At 38.0% G+C, this 27038-nt stretch overlaps 1 protein-coding gene across 1 annotated transcript; it reads left to right on the forward strand.

The window, feature by feature from the left end:
* Positions 1-581: 581 nt before the first annotated feature.
* Positions 582-26657, forward strand: etv4 (ETS variant transcription factor 4). Its single transcript, XM_082151256.1, has 12 exons — positions 582-735; positions 1332-1422; positions 1656-1703; positions 6799-6852; positions 18353-18482; positions 19472-19681; positions 20618-20904; positions 23466-23534; positions 24109-24156; positions 24545-24717; positions 25598-25699; positions 26211-26657. The coding sequence occupies exons 1-12, from the start codon at positions 679-681 to the stop codon at positions 26436-26438; spliced, it is 1497 nt and encodes a 498-aa protein (XP_082007382.1). The 5' UTR covers positions 582-678; the 3' UTR covers positions 26439-26657.
* The last annotated feature ends 381 nt before the right edge of the window (positions 26658-27038 follow it).

Below are 27038 nucleotides of genomic sequence, written 5' to 3' on the forward strand. Positions count from 1 at the left end.
ACTAAGCGAACATCCGACAGCAAGAAAAGCAAGTTAAAGTCAGCAGTATGATTGAGTAAAAGTGTTTTTTTCCTTTCTTTAATCAATGCACTGTGGCCACACATACACTGTATATCCCACTAAAATTAAAAAGTTGCTGCCTGAAATTTTCAAACCTAACTTACAGTGATCCTGCAGAGAAAATGGTGTTAGACATAACATAAATTATAATGACAAGCTAAATGAATTCAAACAAATACGTTTTGCAGCGTATAACATCACTTAAATATATATAGATAATATAAAACAATGTAAAGTTCCGATCATTTTAAGCCAATGGTGAAGAATATCACTATACCAGCATAAACGTGGCATATACATCAGTTAGTTGTCAGATTATACGTGTAAAATGTTTTCACCCCACAAAATCCATTGCAAACTCTTTAGACAATAGCGTCTTGCCTCAAATGAGGCAAAGAGCAGGTCTCGAGCTGTCCAAACTGTGATTTAGCAGAGACCAGTGTGTGTTTATACGCACGCTGGTGGTTTTTTGTGAATGGAGCTCATTACGTATGCAGCCTTCTCGCGCTCCATTCACAAACTGCTGCTGCTGCTGCTGCCTCTGTCCGTCTTCCTTCCCCTCTCAGTCTGCGTGGATCTCATTAAAACACAGCCTAAATGACCACAAACGGTTAAGGCATGGATTATAAGATGGATGGATATCTGGACCAGCAAGTGCCTTATACTTTAGCTAATGTGAGTATGGCTTTATTCACTTCAAAGCTTCGCTGCGCTTCACGCGGGGATGTTGTGCTGTTTCTCTGTCGTCGTTGCATGTGATTTGTTTTAAGCAAGCGCTGTTGGTTTGAAAACTGCTTTCAGTTTGGACTGAAACAAAGTAAAACTGCCTTCTAAATATTGTACTCCTCCACATGTTGTACGTTGTGCTCAAAAGGTAAAGTTTTTGATCCTTTCAGTAAAAGCTTTTCTCAAATTTGAATTCTTACTTGAAAGGAAATCACAACTTCCCTTTTCAGGATGCTTGAATTGTCAGTATTTGCTAATGTAAGAGGCAATGCACTGAATTAAGTTTTTATGTTGAATGGGCATCATCCTAAACTAACCAATGACAAAAAAGTATTTAGTCTTAACAGTATCCTGTGTTTTTGTACCTTGTCAAAGTGCATTGTAACAATTATCACTTTTACTATTTCTTTAATTATAATTTTTTTTTTTTTACTTCTCTATAGTTGGTTCTAAAATGAATATTCTCCCTTTTCATTATGAAGTTACACTCTTCTTCACTGTGTGTATGTATTTTTCACTTACATAATGTTGTTTCTGTTTTGTAGAGGTCGCAAGGAAATGGGCCCCTAAATAGACTGTTGATGGCGACGAAAAGGAAATACATGGACACCGAATTACCCCCTCAGGAATCTGAAGGTAAAGTAGCAAGCAAGTTTAATAAATTAAAAATTTTGTTTGATCTACACTGTACCTAAAATAGTCAGGACGGTGTCAGTAAAAAGCCAGATTTTACAAGTGAATGAGTTAATATATGTTGGACTTATTTTTCTTATAATTAGATAAACAAATACATAAAAAAAAATGAAATAAATATTTGTAGTTCATAAAAGAATAGATCAGCATGATAATGACTTCTGTTTCTTTTTTAGATCTCTTTCAGGATTTAAGCCAACTTCAGGAGACATGGCTCACCGAAGGTATGCGCCTATTCTAAGCATTTATTGTGTCTATATTGTAATAAATATGTCCCTCTAGTGGCAATGGGCTAGGAAATGTCACATGAGGACATGCTATAGCAAGTGCACACTGCTCAGTGAGATTTACACAAAAACAATAGATAGACTATTCAGACTGGGATGGCTTATTTGCCCAAATAAGGCAGAACAGCAGTTACAAGTAATTCATGTTTTCAATTTAGAAGTTTAGAAACAATAATCTTTTTAATAGGCGTGATACTTAAGGCCTGAATTTTACGATTCATTTTGATGTACGTCAGGACAGTCGTCGTGTCAACATAATAGTGGCAAATATGTTGCTTGTGATAATGTGCAAAAATGCCTTGATTGCACAATTCTGCTGGTTACATTTTATAGAAAAATCCCAACAAAGGCTCTTAAAGCCAGTACACCCAGGCAAAGCAAACAAACAGCATCAAAGCTAGACAGTCAGGAGGCAAATAGTTGAAATGAACCCTGCCAGAAACAATTTACTGTGTACATGTCAGAGTGTGGAGAACACAAAGGCTGCTCTCAATGAGACCGGGTGGCTGGAACCCTGCTGTTTTGAATGAATTATACATCTGTCCCATAGCAGCAAACCCTCATATGTATTTTAGGATAATAATTAAGAGGTGAAATGAATGCAATTTAAAAAAAATGATTTCGTGCACATTTAGCTTATGAGAATGTTTAGCCTTAGTGAGAATGTTAATGCATAATTTGATCTTATGCTCATATCTGAAATTAAAACAGCCTGGTTGTAATTGCATACAGTTATATGAGATGGCATATGGCAAATACGGGATCCAAGATCCAAAGAATGAATAAGGGAGATAACACAATATTAGGACATTTTCATTTAGTCTGGAATACCTCAAAAAGTACATTGTGTCCATAGTCAAACCAGAGTTCTCAATAAACTGTGTCATCCTCATAGCTATCTGCTATTATTATGCAGGGTCAAACTGTGAACTTCACACATCAGTCAGCAGACAGAGAGGAGGCAATGATCATAAACTAGAAACAATAGAGAATCCTCCTCGACTCCACAAGTACACAGAAATTTAACAGGTGAAGCACAATCGCTTGTTGTATTACTCAGTCACTTTGGATCATTCAGTGTCTGCTAGTAGAAAAGGAATAACACTTTACAATAACAAAATGATTTTAGTGTTTTGAGAGTACAGAGTAAGAACAACTTTATTGGTCACACACACTTGGTTTTTAAAAGCAGCTACATTTTTTTGCCGGCCATGAACTTTTTTTTCCCCTTTCATCTGGTTGGAGGGAAAGGCTTATAATCAGGTGACTATGATGAGTAATTCATCATATTGTTAAAACAACCACCGCTGCAGGGATTTTGCACTTTAAAGGGAAAGATAAAACATTGAAGGAAGCCAAAAGTTGTTAATAGAAAAGCTTGTCCAGTCATGTGAGTATTCTTTACATTTTAAGACAGACCGCCTGGCTCCTCCCAGGATCTGGCGAACCAAAAAAAAAAAAGTCATTCAGGTTCCCTCAAAGAAAAAGGAAACATGTCTCCATGCATGCACAGACACACTTTGGTCTTGTGCTGACTTGCATTTCAAAGCCCTTGACAAGATATTCCTGGAAGCCCACTGACACACACACACACACACATGGTCTACGTATGCTTTCGCATACACACACACAGACTAAACACTCTGAGAAATCGGGTTGGTTTCAATTAAAGAGCTTGAGGGACTCACATTAAACGGATTTTTTTTTTTATCTGTCTTAAAATTGTGTGTGTTCCTTTTCAAAAAAAGTTGAAACATGTCTAAATGATTTATTGCGTGATCTGGTGGGCCAAAATAGTGGCTTCAGCTTTGTCTCATAAAAACAGCCTTACTAATCTTCCTCGGGGCAGAAAAGAAGAAAACTTAAATGGCTCTAATATAATTACAGTATAGCAACAGGATAAGAGCAGCATCTATGAAATTAATGTAATTTCTTTGAGCATGCTCAAAGGGGCATCAGTACTGTTTCCGTCACACAGGAAGTGCCAGATTAATGTTAAAGAGATGGATTTAAATCTCCCATCGTTCTGGTTTTTGTGTTTATGGTCGGCTGGCTGAAAGGGGAGAGGGAATACGTCCAAGAAAAAAGGAGTATGTTGAAGTTTCAAGCGTCTTTGTCACACACTAGTCCACATAACTAAGAGCTATAAATAAGAGGAATAAAAAAGAACAGTGGGCAAAAGAGGAAGAACTTATGTTTCTTTTGCTCGTGCCTTTATTGAGCCAAAAACACTGACGATCTTTATAATAATTTCATTTTTTGGCACTACATTTATCTGTTTTTTTCATTATTATTTATTATCACTATTAAATGCCAATTTAAGGGTAAATATTTTGTGTTGCTTAGGGAAGTTGGTTTGAAATAGAGCTCAGAATAAAGGCCTGTTCACACCAAAGACGATAACGATAAAGATGTAGTTCTAAAAATTGTTCTACATATAAAAGAACAGAAGACTCTACACCACAACTATGAAAAAAGAAGAAAAAAAGAAGAAGAGCAATATGACTATGACAGGAAATTCAAGCTGCCTTATTTAAAGGCAACTCAATGTGGCTACTTTTATTTATTATTTTATTTATAAGCATAAAAACAGTAACTTGTCGTGCCTTTTTGTCTAACTGTATTGAGTGGCAATCCTTGGAATTATATTTCATTATTGAACCAGTTTGCAAATATACAAATGCACAAAAAGTAGAGTCAGCAAAAAACCACATATTATTATTAATACCCTTTATGGGACATCATTGATTGTTACTGTACATTATTATGTAATCGGTATGCAAGACATATCCATTGCTTTCATTTGTGTCTGGAGATTTCACCTAGCACAAGCTTTAAAGAAACACACAGCCATTTAAAGCTCAACAGAATCTATTCGCATTTAATTTGTCTATAAACACCTAAGAAATTACTGTACTCAATGGCAGGCACATTAATCTTCTAATCGTATGCACGCAACGTGAAGAAAAGGTTCAAAGCAGTCTTTTCCTTGTCTGAGGCTCGTTAAACTTTAGGAACTGCACTCTTCTTCTATACTTTCCCTTACCCTTATGTTCTCTATTCTTTTTCTTGCTCCCTTTCTCTCCACAAACACTTATTGCATGACCTTAAAAGCCAGCGTTCAAAGACTTCAAAGCAGGTGATGAATTCCAGAACACTTCACCAAGCAGAGCTCATCAACATTGTCTGAGAATGTCCTTCAGTTTTTTTTTTTTTTCTATGTGCGCAGGAAGAGACGTTTAGTATTAACGCTACACTGCTACATTTACTCTGAATCGTTTCTTATTCTGTTAAAACATGCTTACGATGGATAAGCGAGGTAATTGGCTACATCAGCTTGAAAGTCTGTAAATCCATCAGCAGGGTCGGGCTATAGTGTTGGCGATGAGTAGGGGGAGGACATCACTTCTTGTGGTTTGACATTGATCACCATTTTATGTTTGAATAAGGCCTGTATGATACAGATGTGTGGGAGTGCTGGACATGCAAGTTTTGAAGCAAGTGAATTTTCAAAGCAGCATTTTTATCTTTGATAATTAGGTTGCAGGTTTAGCATAATGATGTGACAGGACTCACTCTTTTACATCTAAATTTAGTCACTCCAATCAAGTCAGTTCTTCCACATGCCCTCGCTTTAAACTCGAGATTTTTGTCGCCCTTATCTACAAATAACTGCCTGTTATTTTCGGTTGATGTTAACCTGGAGAATTAAAATAGAACTGTATCACTTAATTAACAATCTAATATATAATTTTTTTTTCCTGCTTTTGTCATGTCACTTAAGAACTAAGGGTACGTTTACACGACAACAATGTACTTAAAACATAAAAGTTTTTCTTTTGCGTTTTTCACGTACAAACAATGTCAAAATAATCCCTGTTCACATGGATCCGCGAAAACGTCAAAAAAAACGCTGTATTATGCATGCCAGACCAGTAGTTGGCGATGTCACTTTGGAAGGAAACACTATGCACCTATAGACTGAACACAATAGGCATGTAACAAATTCGCGTTTTTGTAGTTTACATTGAGACGATCACGGTATCATTTTCAAAAACTCGTTTTCATGCCGCCAAACCGCCGTTGTCGTGTAAATGATTGGCCAAAACGGCCAAATGGCCAAAACCCAGAAAAGGCACTGGTGCTCCTTCAAAAAAATAAATAGATTCAATAATTTTTTTTATATTAATATAGGTGAAGCTGAAGCAGTCAGAAATACAAGTAAAAAAAGAAACAAAAAAATACAAAAAGAAGCAGAGAGCAAATTTTGAAGAGTAATAATAGCCCATCTACTGTTCATCTGATGGAATTCAGCAGTAATCAAGATATCTGCACACACACACTCAGTGGTGATATTGATCTGCTGCCTGTGGAAAAGTGCTGGCACATGGAAAAGTGGAGGTGAAGGTCACGGGCTGTCCAGAGGCAGTAACTCAGGTTTCACATTCAGGGATGATGAAGGGATACATAGGCTAGGCTAATGGACAGCCCATCCCTTCATCAAATCACAATGTCCATTTTGGGCTATGTGTGCTCAAGAAAAATGACTTGGTTTGAAGGCATATTTTGAGTCTGATCTCTGAGTCAACGATGCAAAAATTACGAAACACAGGAAACCATCAATAACATTTGAACCCTAATGGTATGTTTGTGGTCAGAGAGAGAAACCCCAAATTGGTCAAACAACATATTTAACATTAAAGTATGAGGTTGATACTAAACTATGGTTTAATTATACTAAATTATAGTTATTTATAAATTCAAATTATTTTCCTTTTTCCTTTTTTTCTTTTCTTTTTTTTTCTTCCTTTTTTTAATTTATTTATTTTTCCCACAAATTCATCCCAAACAGAAACAACACTTCTAGAATCAATACTAGTTCTATTTAGGAAAAGTGCATCTCTACTTTGTGGTAAAACTTCAGTAATATGGGTTTCAGAGGAACTTCATAAAATAAAATAAAGAGATAAACCTTTTTGAAATTGTCATTATAGTAATAATGCTTATTTTAATGTTTTGGTGGTCTCTGCAGCTCAAGTTCCTGACAACGATGAGCAGTTTGTTCCTGACTTCCACTCAGAGAACTGTAAGTACAGCATCCCTTTTGATTTACATCTTAAGCATGAACATTTCTGAACTTGAAACCCGAGAGGGTGAGAGAGGTGACAAAAACAAAAAGATAAAGAAAAGGAAGTAGGTTTGTCCTCCAATTATTTGTCCAATAAGTGACTGATTGACAAACTGCTGGAGGCTGAGGCGTGGAGGTTTTCAGGAGAATCGTCCTGTTCTCATGCTCTCTGTGACAGAAACACTCGATACATAACCTGCTACGCTTACACTGACGCATTTAGATGTTCATACTAAAGAGCACCTTCCATTTGCATGTGCCTGAAAGACTCAATTGAGCGGCCAAGGAAGCCGGTAAAAGATCATTCATGAGTCAAGCACAAAGATTCCCTTTTTGTGTCCGTCAGAGGTGTAAATGGGAAAGCAAATTCCTGTATCGCGCAACGCAAATGCCGCCTTTTCAACTGCTTTCCTCATTTTGTTGTGTCTCCTGTCAATGGCGTGCCGGGCTTTGTGGTGAGCGCTCTGTAAACACTTCCCCTTGAACCTTTTGTTAGAGCCATTCACAACACATTGGGTTGGGTCTTTACCACTCTGTTATGGTGACATTTTTTTCAAAGGTTGCAAAGTTTATGGTATGAGTCAAGATCTTGTTTTTTTCAGTAACATGAACTGGTCCGTGGCTTCCTAAAAGACGCAGGCCAGTCGCAATCCCAAAACTCATGTGTGCAAACAGTGCTATAGTACCCCGTTCTAGATCTGACCTCAAGTGACAGATGCTCCCCATAACATATTGTTCTTGTCTGTTGTGCAACAATGAGGGGGAGGAAGTGGAGATGAACTCTGGGGCAGGAAAGGGTCATGTCTACTTAACCCCATCAGGACATAACCAATCACCACTGCTCTTTGTCATTGACAGCCTTTCCTAATACTCACAGAGGAGATGGGAGTTCAGGCTGACAGGCTTGTCACATTAGTTAAGTGGAGCAAAGCTTTGAGTGACAGCAACACCCGCCCTTTCATTTAGACGTAATGGAGTAATAACTCACGAATTGGTCGCCGTTTGAGGTCGCTAGTTGAAAAAAATTCTTGAGTTGAGAAGGCAGCTATAAACATAAACATATTCTCCCACGTTTGTGGTCTCTATGGTGTGGGTCAGTTTATGCCACCGGCTAAGATCCAAACACAGCCTCCTCCCTATCGCTCGGCTAGGTTCAAACTCTCTAAGATTACCATGACACTCAGGTGAGTCAGATGTTTTGCTAAACCGTGCCAGCATGTTACGTTTCATAACTGTCTCTTGGCCTTTTGTCTGCAAACACATAAGGGAAAACAAGATACATAAAGCCAAGTGTTCGGTTGTTTTGCCAGTCAAGTTGTTTCCCGTCTGGGCACGACCACGAGTCTGAGACTACGGGACAGAACGGAATGCCAGATTAAAGGAGTGGGGGAGGTGCTGGACATGCTGTTGTGCAACACCTGCACATCTGGAAAATCTATCCCCATCCCTTTCGTTTTTCCACATTGAGAGTCTCCATTTGGCGTAACTGTGACCTCTTGTTTGTCATTATTAGAGATGGAACTCAGTTATTTGGTTGAACGGTTCTACTTGGTTCATAAACTTGGGCTATACATGTGAACATGAATAGTTTGACTAGTTAGGGAATCATTAGCACGTTAAACGCTTTAAAATGACTCCTTTAGGCTTTAAACTAGACAATGCAGAGTGGCCACATACAATGAATCAGAACAACAGATCACAAAGCAAACACCAAACTTCTCATAAATTGTCATAAAATTAAATTGTATATTTTGTCTTTTATTATTTGTCAAATAATAATTGTGAAAGTTACATTTTTGTTTACATCTAAAGCAAGCTTTTTTCTTCTTCTTTTCCTCCCCCAGTTTTTCAGGTGGAAATAAAACAAGTTCATTGATATTTTTTTATTTATTATTTTACTTATTGACTTAAGTCTATGAAATATATTTTTTCACCACAAAAATTGTTAACATATATTTCAAAATCTCTTTTTTACTATAGATTAGTACAAGGAGTTTTTCTCCTGTTTGTAATGGCACTCAACGAACAGGATTCTTTCTCTCCTTTCTCTCATTCATGAAAATGCACAAGAACAGAACTGACTCCACCCTCATGGTTCCTTTTTCTGAATGGAGGTTTTAACCCCACCCCCATCCTGTTTCCCCTCCAACTGTACTGAAATGTGATAATTTAGGCTGCCTTTTCTCTCCCGTTCTCTCTGTCTCAACACTGAGTGTTCCAAGATGTGAGTTAATCCTGCAAATGCTGTGTTGTGAGAGCCATTGTTTGGTTTTGTGCCTTGTAGTAATTATATAGGAAGTTGTGGCTATAAATCCAGTTCCAGAAAAGAGAACTCTGCAGTAAAAAGAGCAAGAGAGATGAAAACGCAAGAGATGTGCAAAGGGATTTCTAAATTTACAGTCCCTAGCTTGTTTGTGTTGCGTTGCCCTTCCGTTAGCTCTCTCGACGTGTCTGATATATCACTGGATCGTGCTGTCGTGCTCGCTCTCCCGCCCCTTCTCAAACAAAATATGCAGCTCTACAGCTTTCAGCTTTCCAAAATACAGCTGCTATGCAACAAAGTCTGCAAAAACATCCTCAAGAGTGCCAGAAATGTACAGAGACCAGTCATTCTACCCCATAGAGGGGGCCAGGCTTTCCTCTTTCACTAACTTTTTGCAGAGAAACGAGCCACACGCGTACACACACACCGACACACGCGCACATTTAAGCCCCACGTTTTTTATGAATGGGCTGGTTGTGAGGGACTGGCTGAGGCAGCACATTAAGAGAAAACGGAATCTCCATTCATGATTTGGACTGACTGAGAGCTGCGCTCAACACAGCCGTTACAGAGATGTTTTTCCTCTACCTCTTCTTTCTTCACCCTCTCTCTCTCTCTCTCTCTCTCTCTCTCTCTCTTTGCTCTGTTTCTTTCTTTCTTTTTTTTCTATGTTGCTTGTTCTTTCTCTTTTCTGCTCTCTTTTTGTCACACTTTTTTCTTTCCTTTTTTTGCTCTCTCTTTTACAGTTTGCTCTTTTGCTTGTTCCGTTTCTTCACAATATGTGCATGCTACAATTATTTATAGGTATAATGAACTATAGCTTAATTTTTTTTTTACAACATGTATTAATCTCAGTTCATGTTCATTTATAAATACACGACTGTTCCAAAGTTTGTGGTCAGTGAGATTTTTTTTTTAAGAAAAATAGTTTATGTATATCAAAGATGCATTCAATTGATCAAAAGTGTCAGTCAGTAAATACATTTATAGTGTTACAAAAGACTTATTATTGTAAATAAATACTGTTCTTTTTAACTTTCTATTCAATCCCGAGAACTAAAGTATCGCAGTTTCCACAAAAACATTGAGCAGCACAACTATTTTCAAAATTGATAATGAGAATCACCAAATCAGCATATAAGAATGATTTCTGAAGGATCATGTGACACTGAAGACAGGAGTAATGGCTGCTGAAAATTCATCTTTGCAATCGCAGGATTAAATTACATTTTTTTTATAAATTAAAATAGAAACAGTTATTTTTAATTGTAATCAGAGGTGGACAGTAACAAAGTACATTTACTTGAGTACTGTACTTAAGTACACTTTTTGAGTATCAATCTTTACTTGAGTATTATTTTTTCTGGAAACTTTTTACTTTAACTTCACTACATTTGAAAGACAAATATCGTACTTTTTACTCCACTACAATTCTGTCAGGCCCTTGAGTAGAAAGTAGTAATGTCAGTCTGGGGATGATTTTGGTTGCAGGGGTTGCATTTTTGCAGGGGTTGCATTTTGGCTGGAAATGAAAGTCGGATTGACGTCAGAAACCGACCGATGTTGGTTTCTGACGTCAACACGATTTTCGTTTTCAACCACAATAGACATAAGCTCAGACGCTTATGAAAAACATGAATTTAGAAGCTTGAAACAGTGAAAAACTGGAACAAGTTAGAACATCTACTGCACAGGGTGAGGTATGGCCGCCAAGGCATTGAATGGACAGTAGTGTGTATTTTACTGAATTGTGAGGACAGAAGCAACAGGGCCAACACTCTAAACCTACCCAGGCAATTATCTTTTCTCTCTGCTCACAAAGAGGTTTTCTTTTCCTCCCTTCTTCTGCTGATAGAAAAGAAACGGAGGTGGGGGGGCTAATGATAACATAAAACATATGTAACATAACATACTGTACACACGTCCACATCAGAGATTTCCAGCGCACTGCGATAGACAGTGTTTGGAGACACTGAGTCTTTTCAAGGTAAATAGTGCAAGTCATTGCTGGTCTAAATCACTTCGCTCAGTTCATTGTTTCAGCATAATCTTAGAGCAGTTCTGCTGAAATGCAACGCGCCACGTCTCGTATTGAAAAAGCAATGATGGATCTATTGATCCAGGGTGATCTCAGGAGTAGATCAGGCACCTTAAGAAAAAAGCTTGAGTGTTTCTTTATCTCTCCCTGTATAATTATGATATCAGCCCAGATGGGACTCAGAGAGACAAGTCTCGGTAGAAATGTATTTCTCACCGGCTTGACAGAAATTCAATGAGCAGGTGTTATCTCCCTTCGGAGATAAAAACGTCTCTCTCTACACATCTCCATTCTCTACAGAGTTCATTATATAATTTCTGCAATGAGAAGAAAATCAATATATGCATTAAACATTAAGAGCGGACTGCAATATAGTGATGGCTGATGAATGTGAGGTTGAGAGTTTGATTACTCTTTCCACATGAACGCACGCATAAAACACTATCATGTTGCCATGGATGACATCATTCTATTGCGTTTACAGATTATGGTCATCCACCTTTCGCATTTTCACTTTCATCTATAATTTTCCTAAGTTAATCTTTTGGTAATGGTAAAATATAGCTTAATGATTCATTTTTAAAGGCGGACGGTGCATTTCTTTTATTGGCAAAGGGTGTCATATGGTTTCAAAGGAAAAAAAATGTATCCAATCATTAAGGGAAGTGATACCGTGTGGTTAACAGAAACGTGTCAATGCCATTCAGACGTCTTCAGCCAGTCTCATCCACACCCAATAATGATGTGACATTTACTACTCAAAACACACAAAAAAATCCAAAAGCTGTGCAAACAAAGGACGTATTGAGAGCACACAAATTTAGCTTCACACGAGACTCAATTTATCCTGTCATTCAAGTTTGTCAACAAGTTTGAGCTATATAGCTGTCTGATACCCAAAAGGGAAGTTGCTGATACTCTGAAGTGGCAGTCCAACCCAAGAAAGCATTTTTTTTTTTATTATGGAAAACCCCTGGCCAATCACCATCTGAGAGAAGCCAGAACTTCCTCTTTTGTTTGCGTTCTCTTGCTTGCACTCTCTTTCATTCTGATCGTGTTGACATGGACACCACATGTCCGCCATGTGTTGCTGTACTGTGCTGAGATGACAGCATTGTTTCTGCAAAATCTCTAGCTGAAAGAACAGTCTTTTCTATCATTCTTGTCCCTCCCCGGACTTTCCAATGATCATTTTAATTATGGTGGATTTATATAACCTCCTCAAATGAAAAAATAAAAATAGCTTCTTTTCTACTTAAACCAAAAACAACTTTGTATCTTTGTATTGTTCACCAAGCCATTATACACACTACCAAAGATTTTGTACATTTATTCATAAGGGACATATTAAATTAATCACGTGTCAGTAAAAATTACATTTATAATGTTACAAATTATTTCTATTTCAAATAAATGCTGTTCTTTTAAACTTTGTTTATCAAAGAATTCTGGAAAAAGAGTATCACAGTTTCCACAAAAATATTAAATAGCACAACTGTTGATTTATATGTTACTTGAGCATATTAGAATGATTTCTGAAGGATCATGTGACACTGAAGACTGGATGACTCAGCTTTGCAATCAAAAGTATAAATTACATTTTAAAATGTATTAAAATAGAAAATAGTTATTTTAAATTGCAACATTTAACACTATTACTGTTTTACTGTATATTTGTTATCAAATAAATGCAGCCTTGGTGCACATAAGATACTTTTTTCGAAAACATTTAAAAAAATGTATTTGATTGTTTGAGTACCTTTAGGCTACACGACAATGATACTAAAAACGAAAAAGTTTTTCTTTAGTTTTTTCGCGTACAGAGAAAATTACTAAAAAGGCTGTATTGTGCATGTCAGGCCAGTAGTTGGCAATGTCACTTTGTAAAGAAAAACCACGTGTCCCTACCAATATCCAGTGACACTGACATGTCCCTATCAATAATTTCGATCAAAACTTAAAATGTATTTATATATAGGCCTATAACCACTGTTGTCCGGTTGTGTCTTGTGGTTTTTATGTATTAGGCTTATTTTATTTAATCAGGAAAAATCTTATTTAGATTAAAATCTCTTACAAGAGCGTTCTGAGAAAATGCGCAATTCATGGTACACAAACGGTTAATATTGGGGTGGTAGTGGCGCAGTGGATAAGACACATGCCTTTGGTGTGAGAGACCCGGGTTCGAATCCACTGTGAGACACCAATGTGTCCCTGAGCAAGACACTTAACCCCTAGTTGCTCCAGAGGCGTGCGACCTCTGACATATATAGCAATTGTAAGTCGCTTTGGATTAAAAGCGTCAGCTAAATGAATAAATGTAAATGTATGTAATATAGGCTATATCTGAGTCCCGCCTGCTAACACACATCGCTAAACTGATTGGCTTTGTTTAACTTTTTTCTATCTAACTTGTGTTAAGCGGCAATGCTCCTCCGAAGGAAACCTAGATGCGGTAAGCTAGGGAGAAATCAACAGTTCTGTGCACAAAAATGCGGACAAATCAGTTTTTACTACTGTATTACAATCGCGGGATAAGTGGCGAACAATCGTTAGTTGACAATCGTTAGAGAGAGAGAGAGAGATTGTGTATAAGTGTGTGTAACACTACATTATAGGGACAAAATGTCACCACAACGATGGCAATATACGAAATACTTGTCCTTGTGGGGATTTATTTATTTATTTATTTTTGGAAAACAGCTGAAAATGTAAAAATGCAGAAAGTTTTCTGTGATAGGCAGAAACAAATATGCCAACAGTTCATTTCTGTAAATTCACAAATGAAAATGATGTCATCATTTACTCTCCCTCAAGTTGTTTCAAACCTGTATGCATTTTTTTCTTCTGCTGAACACAAAAGAAGATATTTTGAAGAATGTCGGTAACCAGTATTGAGTTTTTTTTTCGACTATGGAAGTCAGTGGGGTCCATCAACTGTCTGGTTACCGACATTCTTCAAAATATCTTCTTTTGTGTTCAGAAGAAGAAAAAAATTCATACAGGTTTAAAACAACTTGAGGGAGAGTAAATGATGACAGAATGTTCATTTTTGGGTGAACTGTCCCTTTAATGACAGATGCAGCTCAGCTTCAGGGGATGTCCCCGTCCCCACCAATTTTAAAATCAAACCTACGCCATTGGCGTGACGTCACCATTTCCGCAAATTCGTGTTTTTGTAGTTTACATGGAGACGATAACGGTTTCGTTTTCAACCGCACTTTGAATCCCGTTTTCAAAAGTTTATGTTTTCAGGCCCCTAAAATGCCGTTGTCGTGTAAATGAACATCCAAAACACAGAAAGTTTTCCATTTTTAGTTGAAAACGGTGTCATGTAAATGGCCCCTTAGACAAATTAGTTTTGAGTAATATTATTCGCCATAAAAGTACCCTAAGCACTGCAATGTCTACAATTAGGGGTAGTTGTTTGACTAAAATTCTGTTTTGACATTCCCAAATGAATTATTATAAGAGTGACATTCTGTTTTGCGATGCTGTCACTTTTATTTCAATTAAACACTTGATGTACTTCCTATGACAGGCTGTACTTAAAAGGAAACAAGCAAGCTTTGAGAGCCGTGTTAAGTGGGCTGCCCAAAATCAATACTGCCATTTCAACCTTTAAGCCATTCAGACATAATTGGCATCCTTGTTGTTCTTATTGATTTGTCACTGTTGGTCTCAAATGGACAGTGGGAAGCCAGGTGGCATCTCTTCACTGACCGTCAGACTGTTATCATAATCTAAAATCCGATTTTATCACAACATCAGCTCATATATCAAATGCGCATGAAGGATTCGTTCACAACACACCAGACTAAAGCAATACGATAATCCTTTGTTCTGTGTTTTTTATCAAACAGTCTTTGCATAAAGACTCGTTCTGCTCAGGATTTGTGTTTTATCTGACGACAGGCCACAGCAGTCACATTCCTCTGGTACGATATGAAAGGTTTAGAGTCTTGAGATATTATTACTCAAACTTAAGCTCATTGTACCTGTTGAGTTGATACGGTTGGCCTCAACTGTAGCTGTCATAAGCTGAACATTTCCAGGATGTGAGCCTGACATGAATATACAATACTGTCCAGATGATCAGTAGAGTTATGGTTTAACTCAGAAACAAAGATGTCCTGTCTTAACAGTGACTGAAATCTGATTTTCTTCATCCAAAGCACTGCTCAAACACTCCCGATTTCAACAATGGTACTTTTATTCTAAACAAATGTACTAGTGATTGTACTAGTTGTACTTTAACACAATCTCGGAGGACGATCCCCAAGAGTGCTTGGCTAAAGCCACCAAACCTCCATCTGTCACAGCTGGTGGATCTTTTTTTTTTTTTTGGGGGGCAGGGGGGTATCGGGGTCCTGAGATTTGTTTGTGGTGGGAGTTGACTGAATGGCCCTCCATAATGATCCCCTACTTCCTAAAGCACTCAGCCATGACCATCACCTTTCACCCCTTATCCTTTGCACTGAATCGTGCTATTTACATATGTAAAGTCCAGCTCTCACCTCTAGCCCAGCCTGTCTCTAAAGGCTCATCCTGAATGGAGACACTCTTGTCGTTTAGGTACAATGCTACTGGTTTTTCACACTTAGATGTGGCTTGAAGGGAGGTGTGAATGTTAAATGCACTCGTTTGTAAGGAGAGCATTATTTAAATCTACATGTCACCAGATTTATAGCCTTATGTGGCAGATTACATTCACCTGAGGCGTCAAACTCATTTTAGGTCAAGGGCCGGAATTCTCATTCTTTTTTTCTTTTTTTTTGGTCAAAACTTGAATGTTTAAGAAAACGTGCAATTAATGCTTTTCTATCTAGAGGATAATAATTCAGAATACATTTTGTGTTTTAATAATATTGGGATAAAACAAAAGGGAGCACATATAATTTATGAATTTCCCTAATCAGAGGCTTTCAAATTAATATAGGGCCTATATGCAAAATTGGTAATTTAGAGACATTAATAAAAAAATAAAAAAACATGACTGTTCTAGGTTGAATAACTTCAGTATACTTTAAAAAGCCATATGAAACCAAACATTGGTAAAAAGACTAAACAGCTTGTTTTAATTCCAGTCCAGTTAGTCCAACAACATTTTTGATAATTGAAGTCATTACAGTAAAATGTCAATATAAAGTAAATATGAAGTCATTATATTAAGTCAAATATGAAATCAATGAAGACTTTGATGAGTTGACTGAGTCGATGAAGACTCAATGAAGAAATATGAAGACTTTTATATGTAAAATATGAAGTCATTATATATATTTATAAGACCAGAACACATATACGTTCACAACCCCCCCCCCCCCCCCCCCCCCCCCGTTTTCTTAGAAACACAACCTAAGAAATATGAGTGGTTTTAGGGAACGCTGATGTAACCTTCACATGAATCGCCAGGAGAGAAAGCAGAAACTAAGAGCTTTGGGCAAATTACACCAAATAAAGAACAAGAGCTTCCTTCATTGTCAGATCTCTGTTTACTCGACTGCCAGGAGTCTGTAAACTCAGGGAGATTTAACGACAGACGGATATGTCTTGACAATGTTACACGTTCCCAAGGTGTCCCCTTTTGAAATCCTCGTTCGGTGCTCCATCCCATTTTAGTGCATTTAGAGAGGAATGATTCATTACATTAATAGAGTGGTTTTAGTGTCTACAGTGATTTTATGTTCGTAATGAATTTCTAAAAGAACTTGCAGCCTTATTGATCAAACGAGCAGTCCATTATAAAAGCATTGTATTGATATAAGATTATTTTTCAGTCTGTCATATCTTTAAATATTTTATATTCAATTGACATTTATTTTTATAGCGCTTTTCACAATACATATCGTTTCAAAGTAGCTTTACGGAAAATCCATGTGTCTACATTACAGTTTAGAGTGATCTGTTATCAGAGGTGACTGTGTCCAAGTAATGCATTTCAGAAATGTATATAGACAAATCACGCAGTTAGCGTTAAGAGTCTGTATATGCAGACTCATTACTCATTCTGTTCAGATTTCGTCTCTTTCTCTTTCGATTTAAGCATTGCCTTTGAGAGGGCAGGACGCTGTGCTGCTGTGTTACAGTATTGGAAGGCCTTTCCCCCATTTTTTTCCTGTTTTTGTGAATGAAATATGCAATTACCTGGGCTTGGGTTTCAGCAGTGCCTGTTCTGTCAGGTCTGCGCCCACGACAAATCAACACATAAACAGCCATAAACACAGAGCTGCTGCTCAGCTGGAAGAGCACAGCTGCTGCTGTTTACCCTGAGCGGCCCAGAAAAACATCCTGTACCGTGCCGTCTTTGAGCCTGGCTGCTCCCCTCCAATAATAAACAGCACTGCGGTTTAGACCCAGACCCCACGCATGCTGGGCGGCTCCTCTGCTACTCCTCAACTAAATGCCAAAATCTCTAAAAGCTGGACTGAAGAAACAGAAACAAATTCTTATGTAAATGACCAGCTGTCGATGCGTTTATTAAAGACATACACATTTAACCGCAGCCAATGAATGTTCTGTGCTTTGAAAGGGTTGAAGGAAAAACAAACAAACCTGGAGATAATTATGAATCTAATGCACATTAATAATTAAACTAAAATGATTATGTCCACTTTTCAATATTGATTAATGGAAGTGATTTTAAAACAACTTTTTTATGCTAGTGGATGTTTATAGTCAAGTCTAGGGGACAATGGCCTGGTTTCACAGACAGAACTTAGATTAAATCAGGATTAGGACTTGGTTTAATTTGGACATTTAAGTAGCTTTTATAATCTTGCATTAGAAAAAACATTACTGGTGTGCATCTTGAGACAAAACAATGACACTGACATATTATAAGATATGCCAGTGCAAGTTGCTTTCAGTTAAACCAGCTCAAACATGCTGGGACTAGGCTTAAGCCTTGTCTGGGAAACCGGGGGAATACATTTTTTGTGTCAACTATGGTGGAGTTAAGCGATAACGTTTGCATGATCTACTGCCCTTATATGGCTATGGACAAACTTAGCCCTTTAAAGTAATTGGAATACAAAAATGTGTATCTTTACTCTAGATTGTATACTCTTGTTGTATTTTTAGAACAGTGTGTCATTTCTCTAGACAGGGATTGACTGGAATGTTGTTCATTAATGAACCTGTTTCTCTGTGTATCGCAGCAGTGGCATTCCACAGCCCGCCTGTGAAGATTAAGAAAGAGCCTCAAAGTCCAGGTTCAGACCCCAGCCAGTCTTGCAGCCACAAGCAGAGCTTCAGCTACCCCAATGGAGAGCAGTGCCTTTACACCAGGTCAGTCAAAAGCCGGAGGCTGTTAGATGCATCTCACACGATTTGATACTTTTATGACTTAAACAGGTGTTTCTTCATCTATGGGCTCTTAAGGCCTTATGGACAATAAGCACAGAAAATTGATTCTTAAAACACACATTTCACACTATAATGCAGGGTTCCTCATATCCGGCCCCGGGGTTCACTGCCCTGCAGAGTTTAGCTCCATCCCTAATCAAAGACACCTGAGCAAGCTTATCAAGGTCTTTACAGTTAATTACAGGTAGGTAAGTTTGATCAGGATTTGAGCTAAACTCTGAACAGTGGCCCTCCAGGGTTGGATTTGAGGAACCCTGCTATAAATGTCTTAATCTATATATGAATATATATATATATATATATATATATATTGATTGTCTTAACAGTAACACACAATCTCTGAAAGTCATAACCTTTCAGAAAGTCATGAACACTTCCACCACATTGTCATTTTTGCATCTCAAATGATGCAATGTGTTTAATAATATTCTGTGGTGGAAACGTTTAAAAAAAATTTTTTGTATAAAATGGCAGACTTGTCTTGCTATGGCTAATGTCACATTTTATTTAATTAAATACAATTAAATAATATTATTTTTACACATAATTGGAGATAGCAACAGGGTCAGAATTTGTGTAGAAATTTATTGGAAATCCTTTTTTTTTTTACATAAATATAATAGTTTATGATTGTTTCACTCTTTAAGATCATTTACAAATTAATACTCAATATTTTATTTAGCATTTTCATATTTTAATAATGAAAGACTCATGTAAGCAAAAGCAAAATCTATATATACTCTTATATTGTTTTAATGTGGCCTTTATTTAAAGAGAAAAAAATATCTCATTCTTAATACAAATCTACCCCAGAGATATAAAAGTGTTCATAGTCGTCGATACATCAATACATGATCTAAAACTGTAAAGAAATGCATTGTTGATTTTGAAAGTGTCTGTGTGCCCTGCAGTGCCTATGAGCAGAAGAGAGCAGCTGTGGCAGCAACAACAGCATCAGCAGGAGGATCTAAGAGCTCTTGTCCCGGGACACCCATGTCCCCTATGCAGCATTACTCCCCTAAACCAACAGTGGGAACTCGGCCAGAGTCAGGGTACATGAATCCACCCTCAGCTAGCCAATCCCACGCCTGCCACAGCCACAGTTACCCCATGAACCCCAGGTAACAATAATGATAAAGAATGTGTAGGTGTGTCTACTTTTGAGGGATTTGACTGCATGATATATCTGTACCATATCAGTTATGGGCTGATAAACTAAAATCAGTGATTTTGAATACTACATGTGAATCCATTTAGATATTTCAGTGTGAATGCTCATTTCTTCTGTGTTTACATTTACATAAAAAGGTGGTTAAATTTAACAGCACTGTTAAATGTAATATTTTTTTAAGATGTGTAGCAAATCTCAAAATGAATATCCAATATTCATACTGTATATTATAATGTTGTGATGCCAAATTCACTTTAATATTTAAAATTATTGACTTTAGTTTTTAGTGCTTATAATATTTATCGTGCTTATAATATGTGACCCTGGACCACAAAACTAGTCACATGGGTAAATTTTTTGAAATTGAGATTTATACAATAAATAAGCTTTCCATTGGTGTATGGTTTGTTAGGATAGGACAATATTTGGCCAAGATACTACTATTGAAAATCTGGAATCTGGGGGTGCAAAAAAAAAAATCGCCTTTAAAGTTCTCCATTTATGTTGGCGATTGTGCTGCATTCACTCACAAAAATAAATGTTTCATATATTTATGGTAGGATATTTACAAAATATCTTCATGGAACAGATCTTAATGATTTTTGGCATAAAAGAAAAATCAATAATTTTGACCCATACAATGTATTTTTGGCTATTGCCACAAATATACCCGTGCTGCTTGAGACTTGTTTTGTGATCCAGGGTCACATATTTAAGTGATTATTAGTATTGGCCAGAATTTTAATATCAATGCACAATTTTGACTGGTAGCGTTTATTAAATTTTATAATGAAAATCGAAAGAGAACAGTTAAGAAAGCATACTTGCATTGTAACAGCGTTTTTAACAACCTGTGTGATAATCAAAGCTTAATTTCCCCCCCCAGTTCCAGGTTCCCTTCCGGCTCTGCAGAGATGTGCCCACCATTCTCTTCCCAAGGCCAGGCCCTGCAGCGCATGCATCCGGCCCACACCAGCGGGGGCGGAGGCGGCAGTTACCATAGGCAACACTCTGACCCCTGCTTGCCTTATCCTCCTCAGCAGAACTTCAAGCAGGAGTACCTGGACCCTCTGTACGACCGAGTGGCCCACATGGCCGGGACACATCCTCAGAGGTTTCCTCCTGCCCATATGATGGTCAAACAGGAACCCACTGACTACACTTACGAACCTGGTACGTGAGTCAAAAAACATTCTGATGAAACAAAGTGAATTAATTTGATTTAAAATGGTGTCTTCTTTCCTCTCTCTTCCTGCATAATTAATCCACATTAGGCCACTAATGTAAACAGTAAATTGGTTGACAAACTGAAAAGTCTTTTGTTTGTTCTTCTCTGCTTCCACATCCACTGACACTTTGCAAAGGTCTCAACAGTGTTTCTGTACTTCTCCCCGCTGCTCCTTCACCCCTCCCCTTCTGCCTGTGTTCTTTGAGAGGGAGGGAGGCATAGGAATTTCATTGAGAAAATGGAGGGCACTGGAAAGACTAGAATCCCCAGCGGAGCGCTCGCGGGTGTAGGGTTGCAGCAGCGGCTTCCTTTTTCTGCAGGCAGATGAACTCATAATGGAAAAATGAGCGTAGCCTCAGTAACCCGAGCCCGTGCGCCGGCTTGGTCGAGCGAGCGGGAGGTGTGTGTGTGTGTGTGTTTGTGTGTGGGGGGGGGAGCTGTGTTGTAGCCGGGGGGCTCAGGCCATAGACTCACAACACAGGCGAGCTCACCTCCTCCCACTCGACTTAGCGACTGACACAGGGTCGAAACACAACACCCTACGCAGGTCCAACTTATCAGTGCTCTGTGAAAGTCTACAAACAACAGTGATCTAACAAACACTGCACATAGATGAGCATAAATAACAAAGTTACCAGTTCAACTGATTCTTTAAATGGAAAAAAAAATACAAGCATGACCTTTTCTGGGTTCTTTTGTTCCCTCCTAGTTTTGAGGTAGGCCTACAAGTTGTCTTTTTTGTGCCTGTGTTGTTATGGTTAACAAAAACTAAAACTAGTTTTCTGTAATTGAAATAAAGCTGAAATCAAAAAATATAAAAATAAGCTGAAGTACTAAAATGACTAAAAGCTAAAGCAGTATATAAATAATAATACTAAAATAACACTGTTTGGTACTAATGCCACTGAGAAAGGCTGATACTACTCAGATTCATACATGCTGATATGTGGCAACTTTGGATGCGATAGTCTGGAACAAAAGGATGTTTGTGTGAGGACAGACCGCCCTATCTGAGGTGGAGTACAGCATGTTATCAGTAGATTCATCCCTGCCCAGGCCGCCGCTCTGCTGCAGACATATGCCAACATCAATATGAAACCAAAACCATGAATAAGAGACACTTTTATAAGGCAAAAAGTGCTTCTTAAGTAAATATTATAATAGTAATATTAATTATTGTGTTTATATTTTTATAATTATTATAATTATTATTATTATTTCAATTCGAATTTTCCCCAAATCGTGCAGCCCTTCCATACTGGGCTACGTTTCCCAAAATCTTGAGCTTAGTTGATCGTAGAGAACACTGGTGGCGACGATCTGCACGATCAACTTGGGCTCACAATGCTTTTCGGGAAACGCAGCCCAGTTTGTTTCAGAAGGGGTCTAGTGACAGTGTTTCAGTTGAAAATGGAATAAGTTACAGCCCGACATCTCTGTCAACAGTGACATTAATTTGAGCTCTATCATGTATGAGAAAAGTGCTCTAGTCCCTCAGAGCTCTTGCTCCCCTGTGACATCTTATCATGGCCTCTGCCACTGCATTCTCCAGCCATGAATCATGGCTCCACCTCACAAACTAACCGTTTCTTATTTATCCAGTACATATAGAAGGAGAGAGGGGAGACGGGGAGGTGGAGGGGTTTGGCTACGACAGTTATAAAGCTGATTCTGGCTTCCTGCAGTACTGTGCAAGATCCACTGCTCTTTACTGCCTAAAAATAAAGCTGCCGACAGGTGATATTATGACAAATGACTTTATGACAAATGGACCTTTTGTCCTTGCAGCACTCAGTGGCAGAGGTTATCAAATCTGCAGATGCACCAGCCTCACACCCTACAGAAATAGTACCTAAAGAGGACTAGAAATGATTAGCTGGGTTCTCAAACATAGTGAGCTGCCTCGCTGCCGACTGCCTATAAAGACAGCTTCCTCCTAAGGCAGCATATCGTAACCACAACATAACCACACGAGCGACTGTTTTGGAATCCTCTACATAGGCCACGAATCACACAAATAGTGCTTCATACAGTAGAGCAACTTGAAATTGACTTCAGTAGTGATAATGGTGATACATGCTTGAGGGTTTGAATGTTTGAAAGTTAAGAATACTTTTCTTAATAAGTAATCTACGAATATTTTGTTATCTGTACCTTTCAGGTTCAATGTACTACTTTATGTAAAATCAACATTTGTTTAGTCTTGTGTCCACCATCTTGGATATTTTTTTTTTCACCCATCGCAATTCTGAAATTGCCTTCTTTTCAGTATTAAATTAAACATGTCACTTTTTTCACTTGTTTATATGCATTCTGAGATGCATTCTGTGTAGTCTGTGAAGAATATTTGATGCTGCCTTAGAATTCAGCTAAAGCTGGGTATCTTAGGAGGCAACATAATCAAGATGATTACCAGGCCTGAAAATGCTGCCTATATGCATATAGGTTTTGAAATCATTTGCATGCATCCATCACTGAGGGTCACAAGTTTGTGTTTGCCCTACAGATGTGCCTGGTTGCCCATCCATGTACCATCACAACGAGGGCTACCCCAACCCACAGCACAACAGTGAAGGTAAGGACATCTAGAACATGCCGCTCTAGTATGGTTCTATGAATGTACATTTCACTCACTCACAACACGTCAGGATTGGCCGGTACTGTGCGGTCACTGGCTAACCAGGCCAGAGGGGCCGTGTTTCTGTTGGCATGGACATTTGTTTCTCCCTTGCCTAAAGAATTCCAGGGTAAATATTACTACTGGAAAAGACGAGTATTTTTCCTGGAGTGAAGAAAAATAATCCTTCTCTCCGCTCGCTGCATTTGCAGCACCATTTTGGGTATTTTCAGTTGTTAGCTGATCTCTGTAATGAGCCATTAGATACAGAAAATGTTGTTCCTTGCTTCATATGTGTACATAACTGAATAATAATAATAATCAAGAGTCCATGTTTCCCATTATAAGAATTCATAAATGTCAATTGAAAAACAGTTACTGTATTCATAGATCTCAATTGAAAAGTCAAACAGGAGAATGCTTGATATTATTAATGACTGCCATTAATACATTAGCACAGTATAACTGATGTGGATCGTCTTTGTATCCACATTAAACCAGTGTACTAATTATTCCCTTGTCCTGTCCTCAGGCTACATGTTTGAAAATGATTCCCGCGTTGTTCCTGAGAAATTTGAAAGTAAGTCTCACTTGTCCAGATGTTATTTTCTTTCAACTAGTATTAATTTCAAATACAAAGTCTCTTCAAATGCCAATCTCAGTGATGTAATTAAAACAAAAATTAGATTAACTGTATACATGGGGTCCAAAAGTCTGAGAACCCTACCGAAAATGCATTCATTTATTTATTTAAATGTAATGCAATTTTTTTTCCATTACAATTGTTTTCTTATCAGCATCACAATTAGAATGTAAAGTTTAATTAAAAAGTTCATATGAATTTCTCTGACGTTTGGACCACACTGTATAAATGTTTGCAATTTCAGTTCAAATCCTGAAATTTGTCTTATGTTAGATAAAACAGTTTTTAGATCTAATTAAATGACAATTTCTTTGCCTGTGTTCAGGTGAGGTGAAGCAGGAAGGGGGCGGTGTGTTTCGTGAGGGTGCCCCGTATCAGCGCCGTGGCTCACTTCAGCTCTGGCAGTTTTTGGTAGCCCTCCTCGACGACCCCGGCAATGCGCACTTCATCGCATGGACCGGCCGTGGCATGGAATTTAAACTCATTGAGCCAGAGGAGGTAAACATAAGGCTTTTAAGAGTTATCAGGAGGCAAAATATGATTTTTATCCAGAAAAGCAATTTATCATACAAAGATCTAAGAGGAAAATATGAATATTGGGTGTTTCAGATCAATTCGATGCAGTGTTTATTCAGCTTTCACAAACTGTAGAGAGAATAAACAATGGGTTTCAGAGATTTGCTTGCGATCAGCTCACACTTCCCCAGGGTCTAAGAACACATCCACACAATGCCAGTTTTCCATTAGCTGCCATGCATTATTTACCCCACTTAACAGCATAGTGAAATAAAATGGAGAATGGCTCCATTACCAAATATTACAACCTTCCATTTTGCCGGAGTCTAAGCACACCGCAGTGGTCGAGACAAGAGCGTTAACCTCCTATTGTCTGTGGTCAGTAGACGGCTAAATGGCATGACTCAGCAAACTATCATGCAGAGATGCATCCATCAGTTCTGCTCAACTGTACGTATGAATCATTCATCACAACTAAAGTTTTACTATCGCAATTAAAGCGTACAGTCAAACAAACAATCAGTTCCTCAAATGTCAGCAGACCCACAAGTTCACTGGCCAAAGATGGAGCAACAGTTTTTCTCAAGGACCCTCAAGTTGAACCTTGAAGTTTAGGATAAAGAAGTATTTCCTCTAGGTTTGACAACTAGCAGTTTGTGCTAATCGCCGTGTGGTTTTGGTCAGAGTTTAGTGGTAACTTGGTTATATAAAGGAGAACTGCATTATTTTGTAGGGACTCGCCCTTCCTTTTCATAGTTCAGTGTTGTACAGTCACCAAGGACCTCTTGTGCTCAGATTAAGGCACTGCAGTACAGTCTTTTCCTGCTCTTATGGTTTGTATTGTCTTATTTTGATACTCTAGGTGGCAAGACTCTGGGGGATGCAGAAGAACCGTCCAGCCATGAATTACGACAAACTGAGTCGCTCTTTGCGCTACTATTATGAGAAGGGAATTATGCAAAAGGTATTGTTGTTGCATCATCATATTTTATGGTTTCCTATGCCATTTTTTCCCCCACTTCAACCCGCCCATTGAGTTGAGACTGACTTTATATTTTGGGTCCAAGAGACTCCAAATATAGAGTCCAGAATGATTTGCGTAAAACGAATAATAATAATAATGTAAATTTCCTTAAATAAAGTAATGTTGTTTCTTTTTGACACCAGCGGAAACACACTGTACAATTCAATTACAATATTACAAAATTAATTCCAATCTAGGTGTGTACTTCTAAAGTATGTATGTGCATCATTTGAAAATTCATTGCATTTATTTATAAACTATAGACCCTAAACAGAAAAAAAAAATTCTTGGAAGATCTCAGTTGTAGTCATGATTATCAACCTGATACTTCAATGTTGTTATTGAGATGTTAAAAGGGGGTCCTAATTATTATTATTATTGATTACGAAATATTTAATTCTTATTGTTAGTAGTATTATTTAATTACCCTTTTTTTTTCTTTTTTTTCTAGGTGGCAGGTGAGCGTTATGTTTACAAATTTGTGTGTGAGCCGGAAGCACTGATATCCTTGGCTTTTCCTGACAATCAGCGGCCAAGTCTGAAGGCGGAATTCGAGCGCTACGTCAATGAGGAGGACACGGTGCCGCTGTCTCACCTCGATGAAGGAGCGTCTTACCCTCCCGAACCAGCTGCCACCAACATGGGCCCTCAGTCCTACTCCAAAGGCTACATGTACTAATGCCACGATATTCTCCCAAGTTCCCCCATCCCAGTTTACTACCCGCTGCACCTATTGCACATGCCCACCCCATCCACTTGTATATAAGGTTATGTTTTTTTTTTTATTAAATTAATCTCATTAGGGACTCTGCATTCCTCTCACTTCTGAGGCCTATCTAATCTAAACACATTACTGTGGTTCAAGAGATTGCTTAATAAAGACCCAATATTACTACTATACCATGAGAACAGTCTCAGTTTCTTATGTTTGCAACAAATGCAAAATGCACAGAAGGTTTACCTGTGACTTTACTAGATAGAGAAACCAATTCACGAATAAGTAGTAGGTTGTTTTCATCGGGCTGTGCTCTTAAGCATTTTAAACTCATGAAAACCATTCCAAGTTCATCTTTCACGCTATCGACTTCGGTCTTTCCATTATATGGACCGCACGCTGTGAACGCGCAAAATGATTGACAAGCTGACAGAGACACACATTCTGATTGGCTAAACGAAGAATCTCACCGTGACCTTTTAAAGGAGTTATTTCATTGATAGCTTTCACAGAGAAGTTGAGTATAATTTTCCAAACAATGTCATAAAAGTTTGCCAATTGAAT

The sequence above is a fragment of the Leuciscus leuciscus genome (genome assembly GCF_965113295.1).
Source record: "Leuciscus leuciscus genome assembly, chromosome: 21".
Classification (NCBI taxonomy): Eukaryota; Metazoa; Chordata; class Actinopteri; order Cypriniformes; family Leuciscidae; genus Leuciscus; species Leuciscus leuciscus.